The 13,281-nt window shown below is 36.5% G+C and overlaps 1 protein-coding gene across 1 annotated transcript in view; it reads left to right on the forward strand.

Annotated features, from left to right (window-relative positions):
* LOC136327181 (ovostatin homolog 2-like) overlaps nucleotides 1-13,281 on the forward strand; it is a 61,647-nt gene that overhangs the window by 20,852 nt on the left and 27,514 nt on the right. The window contains exons 16-18 of the mRNA XM_066264115.1: nucleotides 6,751-6,921; nucleotides 7,980-8,118; nucleotides 12,464-12,560. Of these exons, the coding sequence (XP_066120212.1) occupies nucleotides 6,751-6,921; nucleotides 7,980-8,118; nucleotides 12,464-12,560 (407 nt within the window). The remainder of the gene's footprint in view (nucleotides 1-6,750; nucleotides 6,922-7,979; nucleotides 8,119-12,463; nucleotides 12,561-13,281) is intronic.

Raw genomic sequence — 13,281 nt, forward strand, 5'->3', positions numbered from 1 at the left:
TAGTTTTTTGACTGAGACTTTAGGGTTTTCTATATACAATATCATATCATCTGCAAATAATGATAGTTTTACTTCTTCTTTTCCAACTTGAATGCCTTTTATTTCTTCTTCTTGTCTGATTGCTGTGGCTAGGACTTCCAGGACTATGTTAAATAAGAGTGGTGAAAGGGGGCACCCCTGCCTTGTTCCTGATCTTAAGGGTATTGCTTTTAATTTTTTCCCATTGAGTATGATGTTGGCTGTGGGTTTCTCATAGATGGCTTTTATCATGTTGAGGTATGTTCCCTGTATTCCCACTTTGCTGAGAGTTTTGATCATGAATGGGTGCTGGATTTTATCAAATGCTTTTTCTGCATCTATTGAAATTATCATATGGTTTTTCTCCTTCTTTTTGTTTATGTGATGAATCACATTGATTGATTTACGAATATTGTACCAGCCTTGCCTCCCCAGAATAAATCCCACTTGATCATGGTGTATGATTTTTTCCATATATTGCTGGATCCGGTTTGCTAATATTTTGTTGAGGATTTTAGCATCTATATTCATCAGAGATATTGGCCTATAATTTTCTTTCTTTGTGTTGTCTTTGCCTGGTTTTGGAATCAGAATTATGCTCGCCTCATAAAAGGAGTTTGGAAGTCTTCCTTCCTCTTGAATTTTTTGAAATAGTTTGAGAAGGATAGGAGTTAGTTCTTCTTTGAATATTTGGTAGAATTCCGTTGTGAAGCCATCGGGCCCCGGACTTTTCTTTGTTGGGAGTTTTTTGATAACTGTTTCGATCTCCTTTGGTGTAATTGGTCTGTTTAAGTTTTCTGATTCTTCCAGATTGATTTTTGGAAGATTGTATGTTTCAAGGAATTTGTCCATTTCATCTAGGTTGTCTAGTTTTTTGGCATACAGTTCTTCATAGTATTTTCTTACAATATTTTGTATTTCTGTTGTGTCAGTTGTTATTTCTCCTCTCTCATTTCTAATTTTATTTATTTGAGTCCTCTCTCTCTTTTTCTTGGTGAGTCTACTTAAAGGTTCATCAATCTTGTTTACCTTTTCAAAGAACCAGCTTCTAGTTTCATTGATCCTCTGTATTGTTTCTTTAGCCTCTATGTCATTTATTTCTGCTCTGATCTTTATTATTTCCTTCCTTCTACTACATTTGGGCTTTACTTGCTGTTCTTTTTCTAATTCTTTTAGATGCAGGGTTAAGTTGTTTATTTGAGCTTTTTCTAACTTCTGAAAGTGTGCCTGTAGTGCTATGAACTTCCCTCTCAGCACTGCTTTCGCTGTGTCCCATAAATTTTGAGTTGTTGTATGCTCATTGTCATTCGTTTCTAGGAATTTCTTTATTTCTTCTTTGATCTCATTCTTAATCCATTCATTATTTAACAACCTGCTATTTAGTTTCCATGTGTTTGAGAATTTTTGAGCTTTTCTGCTGTGATTCATTTCTAGTTTCATGCCGTTGTGATCGGAGAAAGTGCTTGATATGATTTCAGTCTTCTTAAATTTGTTGAGAGCACTTTTGTGCCCTAACATGTGGTCTATCCTAGAGAATGTACCATGAGCACTTGAAAAGAATGTATATTCTGCTGCTTTAGGGTGAAAGGTTCTGAAGATATCTATTAAATCGAGTTGATCTAGTGTTTCCAATAAGTCTGTTGTTTCTTTGTTAATTTTCTTTCTTGAGGATCTATCTAGTGATGTTAGTGGGGTATTGAAATCCCCTACTATTATAGTATTGCTGTTGATCTCGCCCTTTAAATCCATCAAAGTCTGTTTTATATATTTGGGTGCTCCTATATTAGGTGCATAGATATTTATAATAGTTATATCTTCCTGTTGGATTACTCCCTTTATCATTATGTAGTGGCCTTCTTTATCTCTTACTATATCCTTTGTTTTAAAGTCCAATTTGTCTGATATAAGTATTGCTACCCCAGCTTTTTTTTCATTTCCATTTGCATGAAACATTTTTTTCCATCCTTTTACCTTCAATCTGTGTGTGTCTTTTGTTCTAAGGTGTGTCTCTTGTAGACAACATATGTACGGGTCCTGTTTTCTTATCCACGCAGCTACCCTATGTCTTTTGATTGGATCATTTAATCCATTTACATTTAAGGTTATTATTGATATGTAGTTGTTTATTGCCATTTTCTTCTTTAAAGGTGTATTCCTTTTTTTTTTTTTTTTCTGTATTCTTTTCCCACTTTATCTGTTTACACCAGGCCCCTTAATATTTCCTGCAGCATTGGTTTGGTTGTAATGAATTCCTTGAGTTGTTCTTTGTCTGGGAAGCTTTTTATTTCTCCTTCAATTTTAAACGATAGCCTTGCTGGATAAAGTAGTCTTGGTTGTAGGTTCTTGTTCTGCATTACTTTGAATATTTCTTGCCATTCCCTTCTGGCCTCAAGTGTTTCTGTTGAGAAGTCAGATGTCATCCTTATGGGGGCTCCTTTGTAGGTGATAACTTTTTTTTCTCTTGCAGCTTTTAATATTTTCTCTTTATCGCTTAGCTTTGGTATTTTAATTATGATGTGTCTTGGTGTAGGTTTCTTTGGGTTTCTCTTTAATGGAGTCCTCTGTGCTTCTTGGATTTGTGAGAGTTTCTCTTGCATTAATTTAGGGAAGTTTTCAGCTATGATATGATTGAACAAAGTCTCTATCCCTTGTTCTTTTTCTTCTTCTTCAGGAACCCCTATGATGCGGATGTTATTTCTCTTCATGTTGTCACAGAGCTCTCTAAGAGTTTCCTCTGACTTTTTGAGTCTTTTTTCTCTTTTCTTTTCTGCTTTCATGCCTTCATTCCAGTTGTCTTCTAACTCGCTGATTCGATCCTCTGCTGTATTTATCCTGTTTTTAATTCCTTCCATTGTGGTCTTTATTTCTGATATTGTATTTGTCGTCTCCAACTGATTCTTTTTTATACTTGCTATTTCTTTATTTAGGTTTTCAAACTCCCCCTCCATTGTTGTTCTAAGATCCCTAAGCATCCTTACAATCATTATTTTGAACTCCGCATCTGGAAGTTTGATTATTTCCATATCACTCAGTTCATCTCTCGAAAGTGTCTCTTGTGGTTTCATTTGGATTGCACTCCTTTGTTTTCTCATCTTCTTCTTCTTTTTTTTTATTTGTAGAGTTGATTGAGTCTAGGCTTGGTGTTGTCTGCCTCCAGTTTTCCGTTGTGTTATTTTTAGGTCTTCGTGGGTTTGTATCAGCTATTATTTGTAATCCACTTTCGGATTTGGGCAGCTTTGAAGTCTTGATTTGTTTGTTTTCTTAACAGGTGATAGTCTTGTTAACTGATCTCAGCAGGGGGCTTCCTTGAAACTGTATCCAGGAATGCTGTGGGTGTAACCTGAGATGCTGAAGGTCTCTTCCACCAACTAATCTCACTGGGGGCAGGGTTTTTTCTCAGCTTCAGTAGGGGGAGGTGTATCTCAGATCTCCATGGAGACCTGAGTTACTGCCCCTCCTCCCCACTTCTTGTTTTCAGCTGTGTCTTGTTGTGCTGATTGGAGCTGGATAGATGTCCGGAGATCTCTGATCCGGAAGCACTTCAGCTCTGTTTTGTGAAAGGTTCAGTCCCTCCCCCAGCTATGGCCGCCTCCAGCACGAATGAGTCAGCTTTTTTATTTCGTTTCTTGCATACTTAGCCCCTCACAGTCTGTCCCTCTCCCTGTCTTTTCCACTTGGGAGATAAGCTGGTCTTTTCAACCCACCTTGCTCCCTGGTCGCCAGGTAAGTGGCTGTGAGCAGTAGTTTCTGCTCTTTTTCCTCTGTGAAATCCTCTCTGGGCTCTCAGCCTCACCCCCCTCCTTCCCTTCCTGTAAGCAGAGGAGATTCAGGCACTCCTTACCAGGATTATTGTGGCTTCCTCTTTGCTCCTTGGTTTTTGAGAGCTGTTCTTGCAGTTCAGTGTTGATTTTTCATGCTGATTTTTTCTAAATTGATTTGTATTCCAGTTTGGTGTTGAGAGCTGGGCGTCTGTGCATCCGCCTACTCCGCTGCCATCTCGAGAATCCCATTGGAATTTCAATGTATAAATTTTGAGAAGACACAAACCTTCAGATCATAACAGCAGTGTATTGTAGAAAATATGCAAAAGAAAAGGATGAAGAAGGCAATATTTAAAGCCACTCATAATCATAAAAGTAGACATGTACATTTTTATTATAATTTTTATTTTTTTAATTTATTTTCAAATTATGAGAGAAAATTTATTTTAAAAGTTACATAGGTAGTAGAAGTGAGCCTGCTAGGCTGCACAGGCTCAGCAAACAAGTTACAGAGGCAGAAGAAGGGCCCTCAGAGCTTAGGTGAGAGAAAGGCCAAGTTAAATGCCTGGGGATGAAGAAAAGGGGGAAGGTGTGTACGGGGAGCACACCTTGTGATTTTTAAAATCTTTCTTCTGAAGACATATATTTTATAAATAAGATCTCACTGAAAAATGCAGTTTTGTGTTTTGCCTTTAAAACTCTATAGTAAATAAATTTTAAATATTAAGCTATAAAAATTGATTAATAACAATACCTAATAATTACAAATTATGACATAAACTATGTATTTTTCCAATATAAAAAATGTTTTCCTAAAATTTTGTTATGAGAAAGGCAGATTAACTGATTACTAAATTCTTGGTTTTCATTTTTCTTAAGTTTTTTGGAAATGCTGCTCTACTCTTACTTTGAATATTGCTTTTAAGACTTCTGACATAAGTGTAACTGTAAGTTATTTAACTTTTTTTGTCCAAAAGACTTGAAGGCTTTTTTCTTTTCTATTTTGAGTATAATGATTTCTGTAAAGTGTCTGTCAGAATTTACCGTCTGAGGATGTTTTCTAAGTACATGGTGGATCCATAAAATGGGTAAACACAGATCTTTTAGTTCCAGAATTTGTCTTGAATTATAATTTAAAATTTTTATTTCTTTTTACTGTTTATTTTCCTTCTTTCTGATAAAACTTTATAAATATGCTTAATCCTTCTCTGCTTCCCAACTCAACTACTTTGCCTATGGACCTGTTTTAATTCATTCTTTCTTCAGTTTTATTCTTTTTTCCTATGCTACTTTTAAAGGTTTTCTTTTCATCTATTTTTTCTTGAGCTCATGATAGTATAAAGTTTACTTTTATCTTACAGAAGTTTTATTGAAATTAATTTTTTCCAGCTCTTAATTTGTAGACAGTATTCATAGGTAAAGAGTACCTTTTTCTGTTATTTAAGTAAAATTCGATTTTTTTAATAAAAATGTTGGTGATAAAAATAGGAGTACATAGAAAGATTGGTACATTTTATTGCCTTTTGTTTCTGCAGTTTCCTAAATGTTATCTTCCGACATTCTTCCCTCCTTTAAGTGCCCTGTTCCCAAGAGCCCCCACACCTCCTTGAACAATTTTTTTTTTTTGTATTTTTCTGAAACTAGAAACCGGGAGAGACAGTCAGACAGACTCCCGCATGCGCCCAACCGGGATCCACCTGGCATGCCCACCAGGGGGTGATGCCCTGCCCCTCCGGGGCGTCGCTCTGCCGCAACCAGAGCCACTCTAGCGCCTGGGGCAGAGGCCAAGGAGCCATCCCCAGCGCCCGGGCCATCTTTGCTCCAATGGAGCCTCGCTGCGGGAGGGGAAGAGAGAGACAGAGAGGAAGGAGAGGGGGAGGGGTGGAGAAGCAAATGGGCGCTTCTCCTGTGTGCCCTGGCCGGGAATCGAACCCGAGACTTCTACACTCCAGGCCGACACTCTACCACTGAGCCAACCGGCCAGGGCCCTCCTTGAACAATTTGATGGTTGCCTGACCTGTGGTGGCTAAGTGGATAAAGCCTTGACCTGAAACGCTGAGGTCGCTGGTTTGAAACCCTGGGCTTGCCTGGTCAAGGCACATATGGGAGTTGATGCTTCCTGCTCCTCCCCACCTTCTCTCTCTCTCTCTCTCTCTCTCTCTCTCTCTCTCTCTCTCTCTCTTCTCTGAAATGAATAAATAAAATAAAAAATAATTTGATGGTTACCCATCAGCCATGCTTTTCAAAGCTGCCATTTTCAGGCTCATTTATTTCAAGCCCCTTCCCTGTTTCCTGTCGAGTCTAAAGATTATGATTCATTTTTTGGCACTTAATGTGCTTTCTTTTATCGGGAGTCGATTGCCTGTGTATGTCCTCTACTTTCTCGGGTCTGGTCTCCTTCTTTTCTTGTAGTCTCTTAAGCCTTCCCTCTGCAGCTCTCCACACCCTCAGCTTGTCAGCAGCAGTAGAAGTTAGAATTTGGTGTTATTTCTCTAATAAGTAATTTGAAAGTTACAGTATTATTTGTATCTTAGAAATGTTAAAGGCACAGATTTTATTTCTTCTTCTCTTTGATTTTATGTTTTCTTTAAACTGACAAGTGAAAAGATTTAGAATCAGGCAGCTACCATTTTTCTCCAGGCTTAGAAGTTCTAACATCATAATTACAGTGAATTATGTGACCACTGGGCTTTGGCTGAAGCCCACCACAGATCTTCAGACTTTTCTTTCTAACATAATATCCTAATCCTGCACCAAAGCTGAAAGACTTTGTAAATATGTCACTGTCCACCTAAAACAAAGTTGAAGATTTCCTCCTCTGGAAGAATGAGTTGACTCAGAAGTATTGGAGTCAGTATCATAATTTTGCTTTAAAAAAATAATAATAAATTATTATTGTGCAGATTTTCCAATTTTGTAAAAATAAAAAGAGTGCTTAAAATCATTGAGAACCATGTGATTTTTCTCATAGGTATACGACCTGCTTCCAAATATAGAACTCTACGGTTATTTCTATCATGGTCTCAACCTTGATGATGGCAAGCCAGAAGCTTGCATTCCTCAGAAGGATATGTTTTACAATGGTTTGTATTACATACCTGTAAGCAACAATGGGGACGGAGACACCTATGAAATTGTCAGGGTAAGATCAGTTCAAACTTTTAAATTTATTTTATCTTAATTTTAATTTTAGTACTCAAATGCACATATAAGTCTTACTAATTATGTAATCTCTTCTTATTTTTTGAGCTAGGTGTCAGTAATCTACTTAGACAGCACTCAGAAATTGTTTTACTAAAAGGAGATATTAATTTTTGTTGATTCTTTTGTTGAAAATAAATTAAGTAGCAGTTGAAGTAATAAAACTTTAGATTTACAGCAATAAGACAATCTTCAATTTATTGTGATAAATCTTATGTAGAAATAGTCAAATCAAGAGGCTAGTATATAGTCTGGGTTCCATCCACACCAGGGTTATCAATTAGTTTCGCGGAGACCTCCATAAAAGGATCTTTATAATTGAGGACACAAGTTTAGAAGAAAAAGGGCATAGAATTAGATAGACTTTATTTAGTTTAAGTCCCAGCTCTCCAAAGTATTGACTGTACATTGTATATGTGTGTGTATGGGAGTGTGTGGTTTTTTATGTTAATTAGATAATGATGATGCCTATTTCTTTTTTTTTTTTTTAATTTATTTTTTTTATTTATTCATTTTTAGAGAGGAGAGGGAGAGACAGACAGAGAGGGAGAGAGAGAGAGAGAGGAGAGATAGAGAGAGAGAAGGGGGGAGGAGCTGGAAGCATCAACTCCCATATGTGCCTTGACCAGGCAAGCCCAGGGTTTCAAACCGGCGACCTCAGCATTTCCAGGTCGATGCGACGCTTTATCCACTGCGCCACCACAGGTCAGGCGATGATGCCTATTTCATAAGTAATTTTCCCTAAGAGTTAAATGAAAAATGATAGAAAATACTTAGAAAAATCCTAGCACATCATGAGTGCTAGACTGATTATAATTTTTCCTCCAAATTAGAGATTTTTCTATACATCAAATAGAGGTCATTTGACTTCTAAAATTTCAGACCCTTGTTAACAGAGGAAGCATGTATATGTATCATTATAATGTAGCTGATAGACCTTCTTTAGGTGTTGCATGAAAAGAATACGCAACTTTTCTTTTGTTGTTTGTTTCCTTGAAGGACATGGGTCTAAAAGTCTTCACCAATCTCCATTATCGAAAACCAGAAATATGTTCAATGGAGTGGAGACCACTTCCTAGGCTACTGTATCCAGAAAGAGAAGAATATGAACTGTACAGTGCCCCATCTAGAATTGCATGTGAGTATTCTAGAATTTTGTGCCTGGGAGATGGACAATGGTGTACTTCTAATAAAACTATAAAAAATTGGGATTTTACATGTGAATTTTGCCATGTTTTTTGCTACAACTAGATATCTTACAAAATAAAGCCGAAAAAGTGGGATGACAATAGTTTGGGCTAAAAGGAAGATTTGGCTTCAGATATGAGGTAAATTTTATTTTTACTGGTAGGATACAATATTAGAAGCATATAGGAGCAAGTAATGTGTGGTGATATGGAAGGATAGTCATTTTAAGTGCATAGATACAGAAGAACGTGGATTCCTTAGGGTGCCCTTATATCCTTATGTATAAAATCATAACTCACAGAGTTCAGGCAGAGGATATTTCGATTCCCAGAAAGCCAAGCCATTGGCATCAGAGCAGTGTGTTCAAGTACTAGTCCTCTTCCTTCTGGAAGAATTGTAAGCACAAAACTCAGTCCTAGTCTTAGATAAATAAGATAATCAGGTAAATTTCTAATACAAAAATTTCATCAGGGAAGCAAAATGAAACAAGGCCATCAGAACAGAGCTTAAATCAGGCCCTGGCTGGTTGGCTCAGTGGTAAAGCATCAGCCTGGTGGTTCTGGGTTTGATTCCTAGTCAGGGCACCCATCTGCTGCCCCAGCCATCCCCCTCGCTTCTCTCTCTCTCTCTCTCTCTCTCTCTCTCTCTCTTTTCCCCTCCTGCAGCCATGGTTGCTGAGGATTGCTCCATGGCTTCTGTCTCAGGCACTAAAGAGCTTGGTTGCTGAGCAACAGAGCAACACCACAAATGAGTACAGCATCGCCTCCTAGTGGGCTTGCTGAGTGGATCCCAGTGGGAGTGCATGTGGGAGTCAGTCTCTCTGCCTCCCTTCCTCTCACTGAATAAAAAATTTTAAAAAGGAACCCAAATCAAAGCTGTATTCCATATCTGAAAGCACTTGAATAACATCTCTGGCCTCCATTGACGTTAGTCCAGCAATTGAAGTGGTCCAGATTAGAAACACCACATGAGAAAAATAAAAGGCCCAACAACCTTATTCAAAGTTAGAGCCAATGAATTCAAGTGGTACTATAAAGTCCAGAAGTTGAAACCACTTTGAAATTCTGGTCAAGTAGTTGAAGCCATCTTCTTTTCTACTGCTAGGTTAAACCATATTTAGTGAGCTTTTCAGTATCTCTGACTAAAATAAAGGGTACTAAAACCCAAAGTCATTCATTTTAATCTCTTTTTTCTTTAGTTATCCATTTATTTATTCACTCAACAAATGTTTATTGAGGTCAGAAATTTAGTTACACATTATAAATGTTTTCCTGAACATAATAAGGAAGCCTTACAAAAAACAGAAAATTCCAAAAACCTGAGAAAAGTGCATTAAGTGGAAATAAGATCAATAGAACAACCAAATCTCTCAAAGGCCTATTATGTCCTTCTGGAAAAATTTACATTTATACTAAGACCTGAAATGTAAATGGCAGTATAGCACAAAAAGTGTTAGAATGGCATTCCAAGCAGAGAAAAGTACTATGAAAAGGTGGGAAACGAAAAGTGCTTCAGTATGGCAGAAGGTATGATTCAAGGGCAAGTGTAAAGATGGCTAAAGCAAAAGGGATAAACAGGCAAGTCATAAAGACCTTGCAGGGCATTTAAAGAATTTGAAATTCATTCTAATGTAGTAATACACTAATGACAAGTATTAAGCAGATAACACTGGAGAACAAAATTTTTGTTGCATCCACATAAACACTTGTTCTTACCTAATTCGAGTGTGCTGATCTCAAATCTGACATTAGTTTTTCTCTGTAAGCTACAGTTTTTTTGCAATTCAAGATTTTAGGTTTTCATCTTATTATAAAATTTTCAACATTTAGTTTAACATAATGAAGTAGAATGTCTTCTTGGGCATCATCTTTGTGAAAATATAATAATTTATATAAGGCAGTAAATACACTACTATACTAAAAGATATGATTGCATCAGAATTTGTCCACAATTTCAAAATAGAACATATTAAAACATTTATTTCAATCATAAAATTTGCGCAAAACTTATTTAAATTTAATTCAGGCAAAAATTTGCATTTGTAGCTCTTGCGTATGTGTACTTGTTAAAGCCAATCTCATTTGATGCTCCAGCAGTAGTCTGCTCATCACTAACAGCTCCAAGATTTTCGGGAAACTTATCAAGGTGACTGTTCAGGAAGTGAATCTTAACGCTCATGTTACATCCAATGTTGCAGAAAACCAACAGCATCCTTTGAACCAGAAGTTCATAGTTTTCTGCTTTTTTTTGTTGCCAAGGAAGTTCTTTGTAACTACCACAAAAGACTGCCATGCTGCTTTCTTCTCCTTATTCATCTTCCTGGCAAATTCTTCATCACGTATGAGGATTCAAATTTGAGGTCCATTGAATACACTTGCTTTTATCTTCTCAAAAGACAAGGCAGGAAAAGCAGAAATAATATGTTGAAAGCATTCATTTTCTCTATTCAAAGCCTGAACAAACTGCTTCATTAAACCAAGTTTGATGTGAAGTGGGGGAAAAATGATCCTGTCTCTATTAAGTACAGGTTCATTCACAATATTTTGCATCCCTACTTCCAGAGCTTCACGTTTCGGCCACTCTTTCTGTGTCCAGTGTTTCTCCCGAGCTCGGCTGTCCCACAAATGCAGAAAGCAAGGATATTTCGTGAAACCTTTCTGTTGTCCTAGCAGGAAATTTACCATTTTAAGATCCACACAAATGATCCAGTTATGCTCCTCATACTTCAGAAAATCGAGGACAATTTTTATGTCATTATAATCTTCTCGCAGATGAGTTGAATAACCAATTGGAACTGCTGAAAATAGGCAATATATGCACATGTCACAAATGATGAAATATTGCGCCTTTGACGTTGAAGTGTGTAACAGCCACATATGTAACAGAAGGTGTCAGGACTATTCTTACATTTACGCCTACTCAAAGAAGCCATGATTCAATCTTAAAACAAAATAAGAGGATGTTTTTATCAGATAATAATTTTTTACATTTAAAAATAACTACAATTATATAAAAGTGATGTTTGTAAAACATTAATTACCTTGTGGTTATGTTTAATCCAAGAGTCGTTTGCCCTTTAACTCCAATTTAAAAACCAATGCATGACATTAACTATAACAAAAAGAAATTAAAATTGCATAAAAACTAGAGCATGCTCCAAAAAATGGATTTCAGATTTGTAATCAGCGATACAGACATATATAAAAAGAGTTCTGAAACCTTATGCAACAGAAAATGAAAAATAAGATTGTTCCACAGTGAATCTGAGTTTTGAAAAGATAACTCTGACTGCTCTGTGGAAAAAAGGATTGGGACTTTGTCTAAAACTTTATGAAATATTATAAAGCTAATAATTGAGTTAAGAAACAATGGTTCTTAGACTACTAATGAAAAAGCAGTTTCCATTGGGTGGTTATGATAAGTAATGCAGAATGTAAGGGTATGGGTTAAGGTCAATTCTTAAATTTCCAAGTTGAGTAAGTAAGTAGATTTTGCTACCTGTCATGGAGATGGGAAATATTGCAGAGAAGGGGAAGATATAAAAATTTTACTTTTTGAACAGTTTAATTTGAAATTCGTGTCCAGCATCCAAAAAGAAACATGTACAGAGGTTTGCATGTAGAACATGGAGCTCAGAAGAGAAGTCCAGGTAGGAGACACAGATTAAGAGACCTTGACTTAAGTATTGTAATGAAGCCATGAGTGAGGACATCAATGCAGCGATACAGTAAGAAAAAGAGGACCTGAAACAGACCTCTTAGCAACAAGTCAAGGGTAAAGAGATTACATCTTCAAAAGAGAATGACAAAAGAGATAAGAGGACAACTAGAGGGAACTGGTATTATGGAAGTTAACAATAGTGACTCTTGAAAAGGACACAGTGGTTAAGAATGTCAAATATAATTTAGAGGCCAAAAAAGTGAAAAAGTGTTCTCTAGAATTAACAATACTAACATCATTAAAAACTTTAGGGAAAGTCGTGTTAGCATAATGAAATTGGCAGGCATGTCAGATGAGAAACTCGATGCAGTGAATACACATTATTTTTTCCTAAAATTGACTGTGGAGGAACAATATAGTTGACTGTTGTTAATCAAGAGAGAGATTTGAACATCAAAATATTTATGCCTAGGTTGAGATGTACATTTATTGGTAATGAGTTTTAAGAGCAAATTCTTAATTTGCTTCACACTAAGCATAATGACTAAAGATGTAGCTTATAAGCGTGTGTCATTGAAACATGTATTTTTATTCTTTCAAAATAAAACATTTCTCTTTTCTTTTACCTGGTGAAGTCACGAAGGAGAATTTTGACTCTATGGAATGGGCTATAATGGAAACAGTAAGAGTGAACTTTCCAGAGACGTGGATATGGGACCTCGTCAGTGTCAAGTGAGCATTCAATAGTTTTCTCTGTGCAGTGTCTTTGTTTTATTTATTTTTTGTTATGATTTATTAAAATTTATTTCTGGGTATATAAAGCACTATCATATTTGTAAAAGATGTAATACCATTCATTTGTATAAGCTGACCACATATTTTATTTTATTCTCCAGCATTGTTTCTTGTTTATTAATTTTATGCAGATAGATGAAACATTCTTCAATTTTTAAAAAATAATGTAATATTACCTGACCAGGAGGTGGCGCAGTGGATAGGGCATCGAATTGGGACATGGAGGTACCCAAGTTCGAAACCCCGAGGTCCCCAGCTTGAGCGTGGGCTGATCTGGTTTGAGCAAGGCTTACCAGTTTGAGCCCAAGGTCACTGGCTTGATTGAGCAAGGCGTTACTTGGTCTGCTGTAGCCCCCAGTCAAGGCACATATGAGAAAGCAATCAATGAACAACTAAGGTGCCAGAACGAAGAATTGATGCTTCTTATCTCTCTCCCTTCCTGCCCTATCTGTCTTCCTTTCTGTCTCTCTCTGTCACCAAAAATGTAATATTTAAAAGAAGGTGACCTTATTAAGGTTAAATTTCATAAAAATAAAGCTCTCAATACCTTCATCTAATGTCTATCTAAACTCTATAACTCAATTTTAACCTTCAGTTACTACTTGTCTTGCTTGCTCTGGACTGAATTTAAGTTTCTGGTTTAGACAAAATACTCATT

The sequence above is a fragment of the Saccopteryx bilineata genome, chromosome 1 (genome assembly GCF_036850765.1).
Source record: "Saccopteryx bilineata isolate mSacBil1 chromosome 1, mSacBil1_pri_phased_curated, whole genome shotgun sequence".
NCBI classification, from domain to species: domain Eukaryota; kingdom Metazoa; phylum Chordata; class Mammalia; order Chiroptera; family Emballonuridae; genus Saccopteryx; species Saccopteryx bilineata.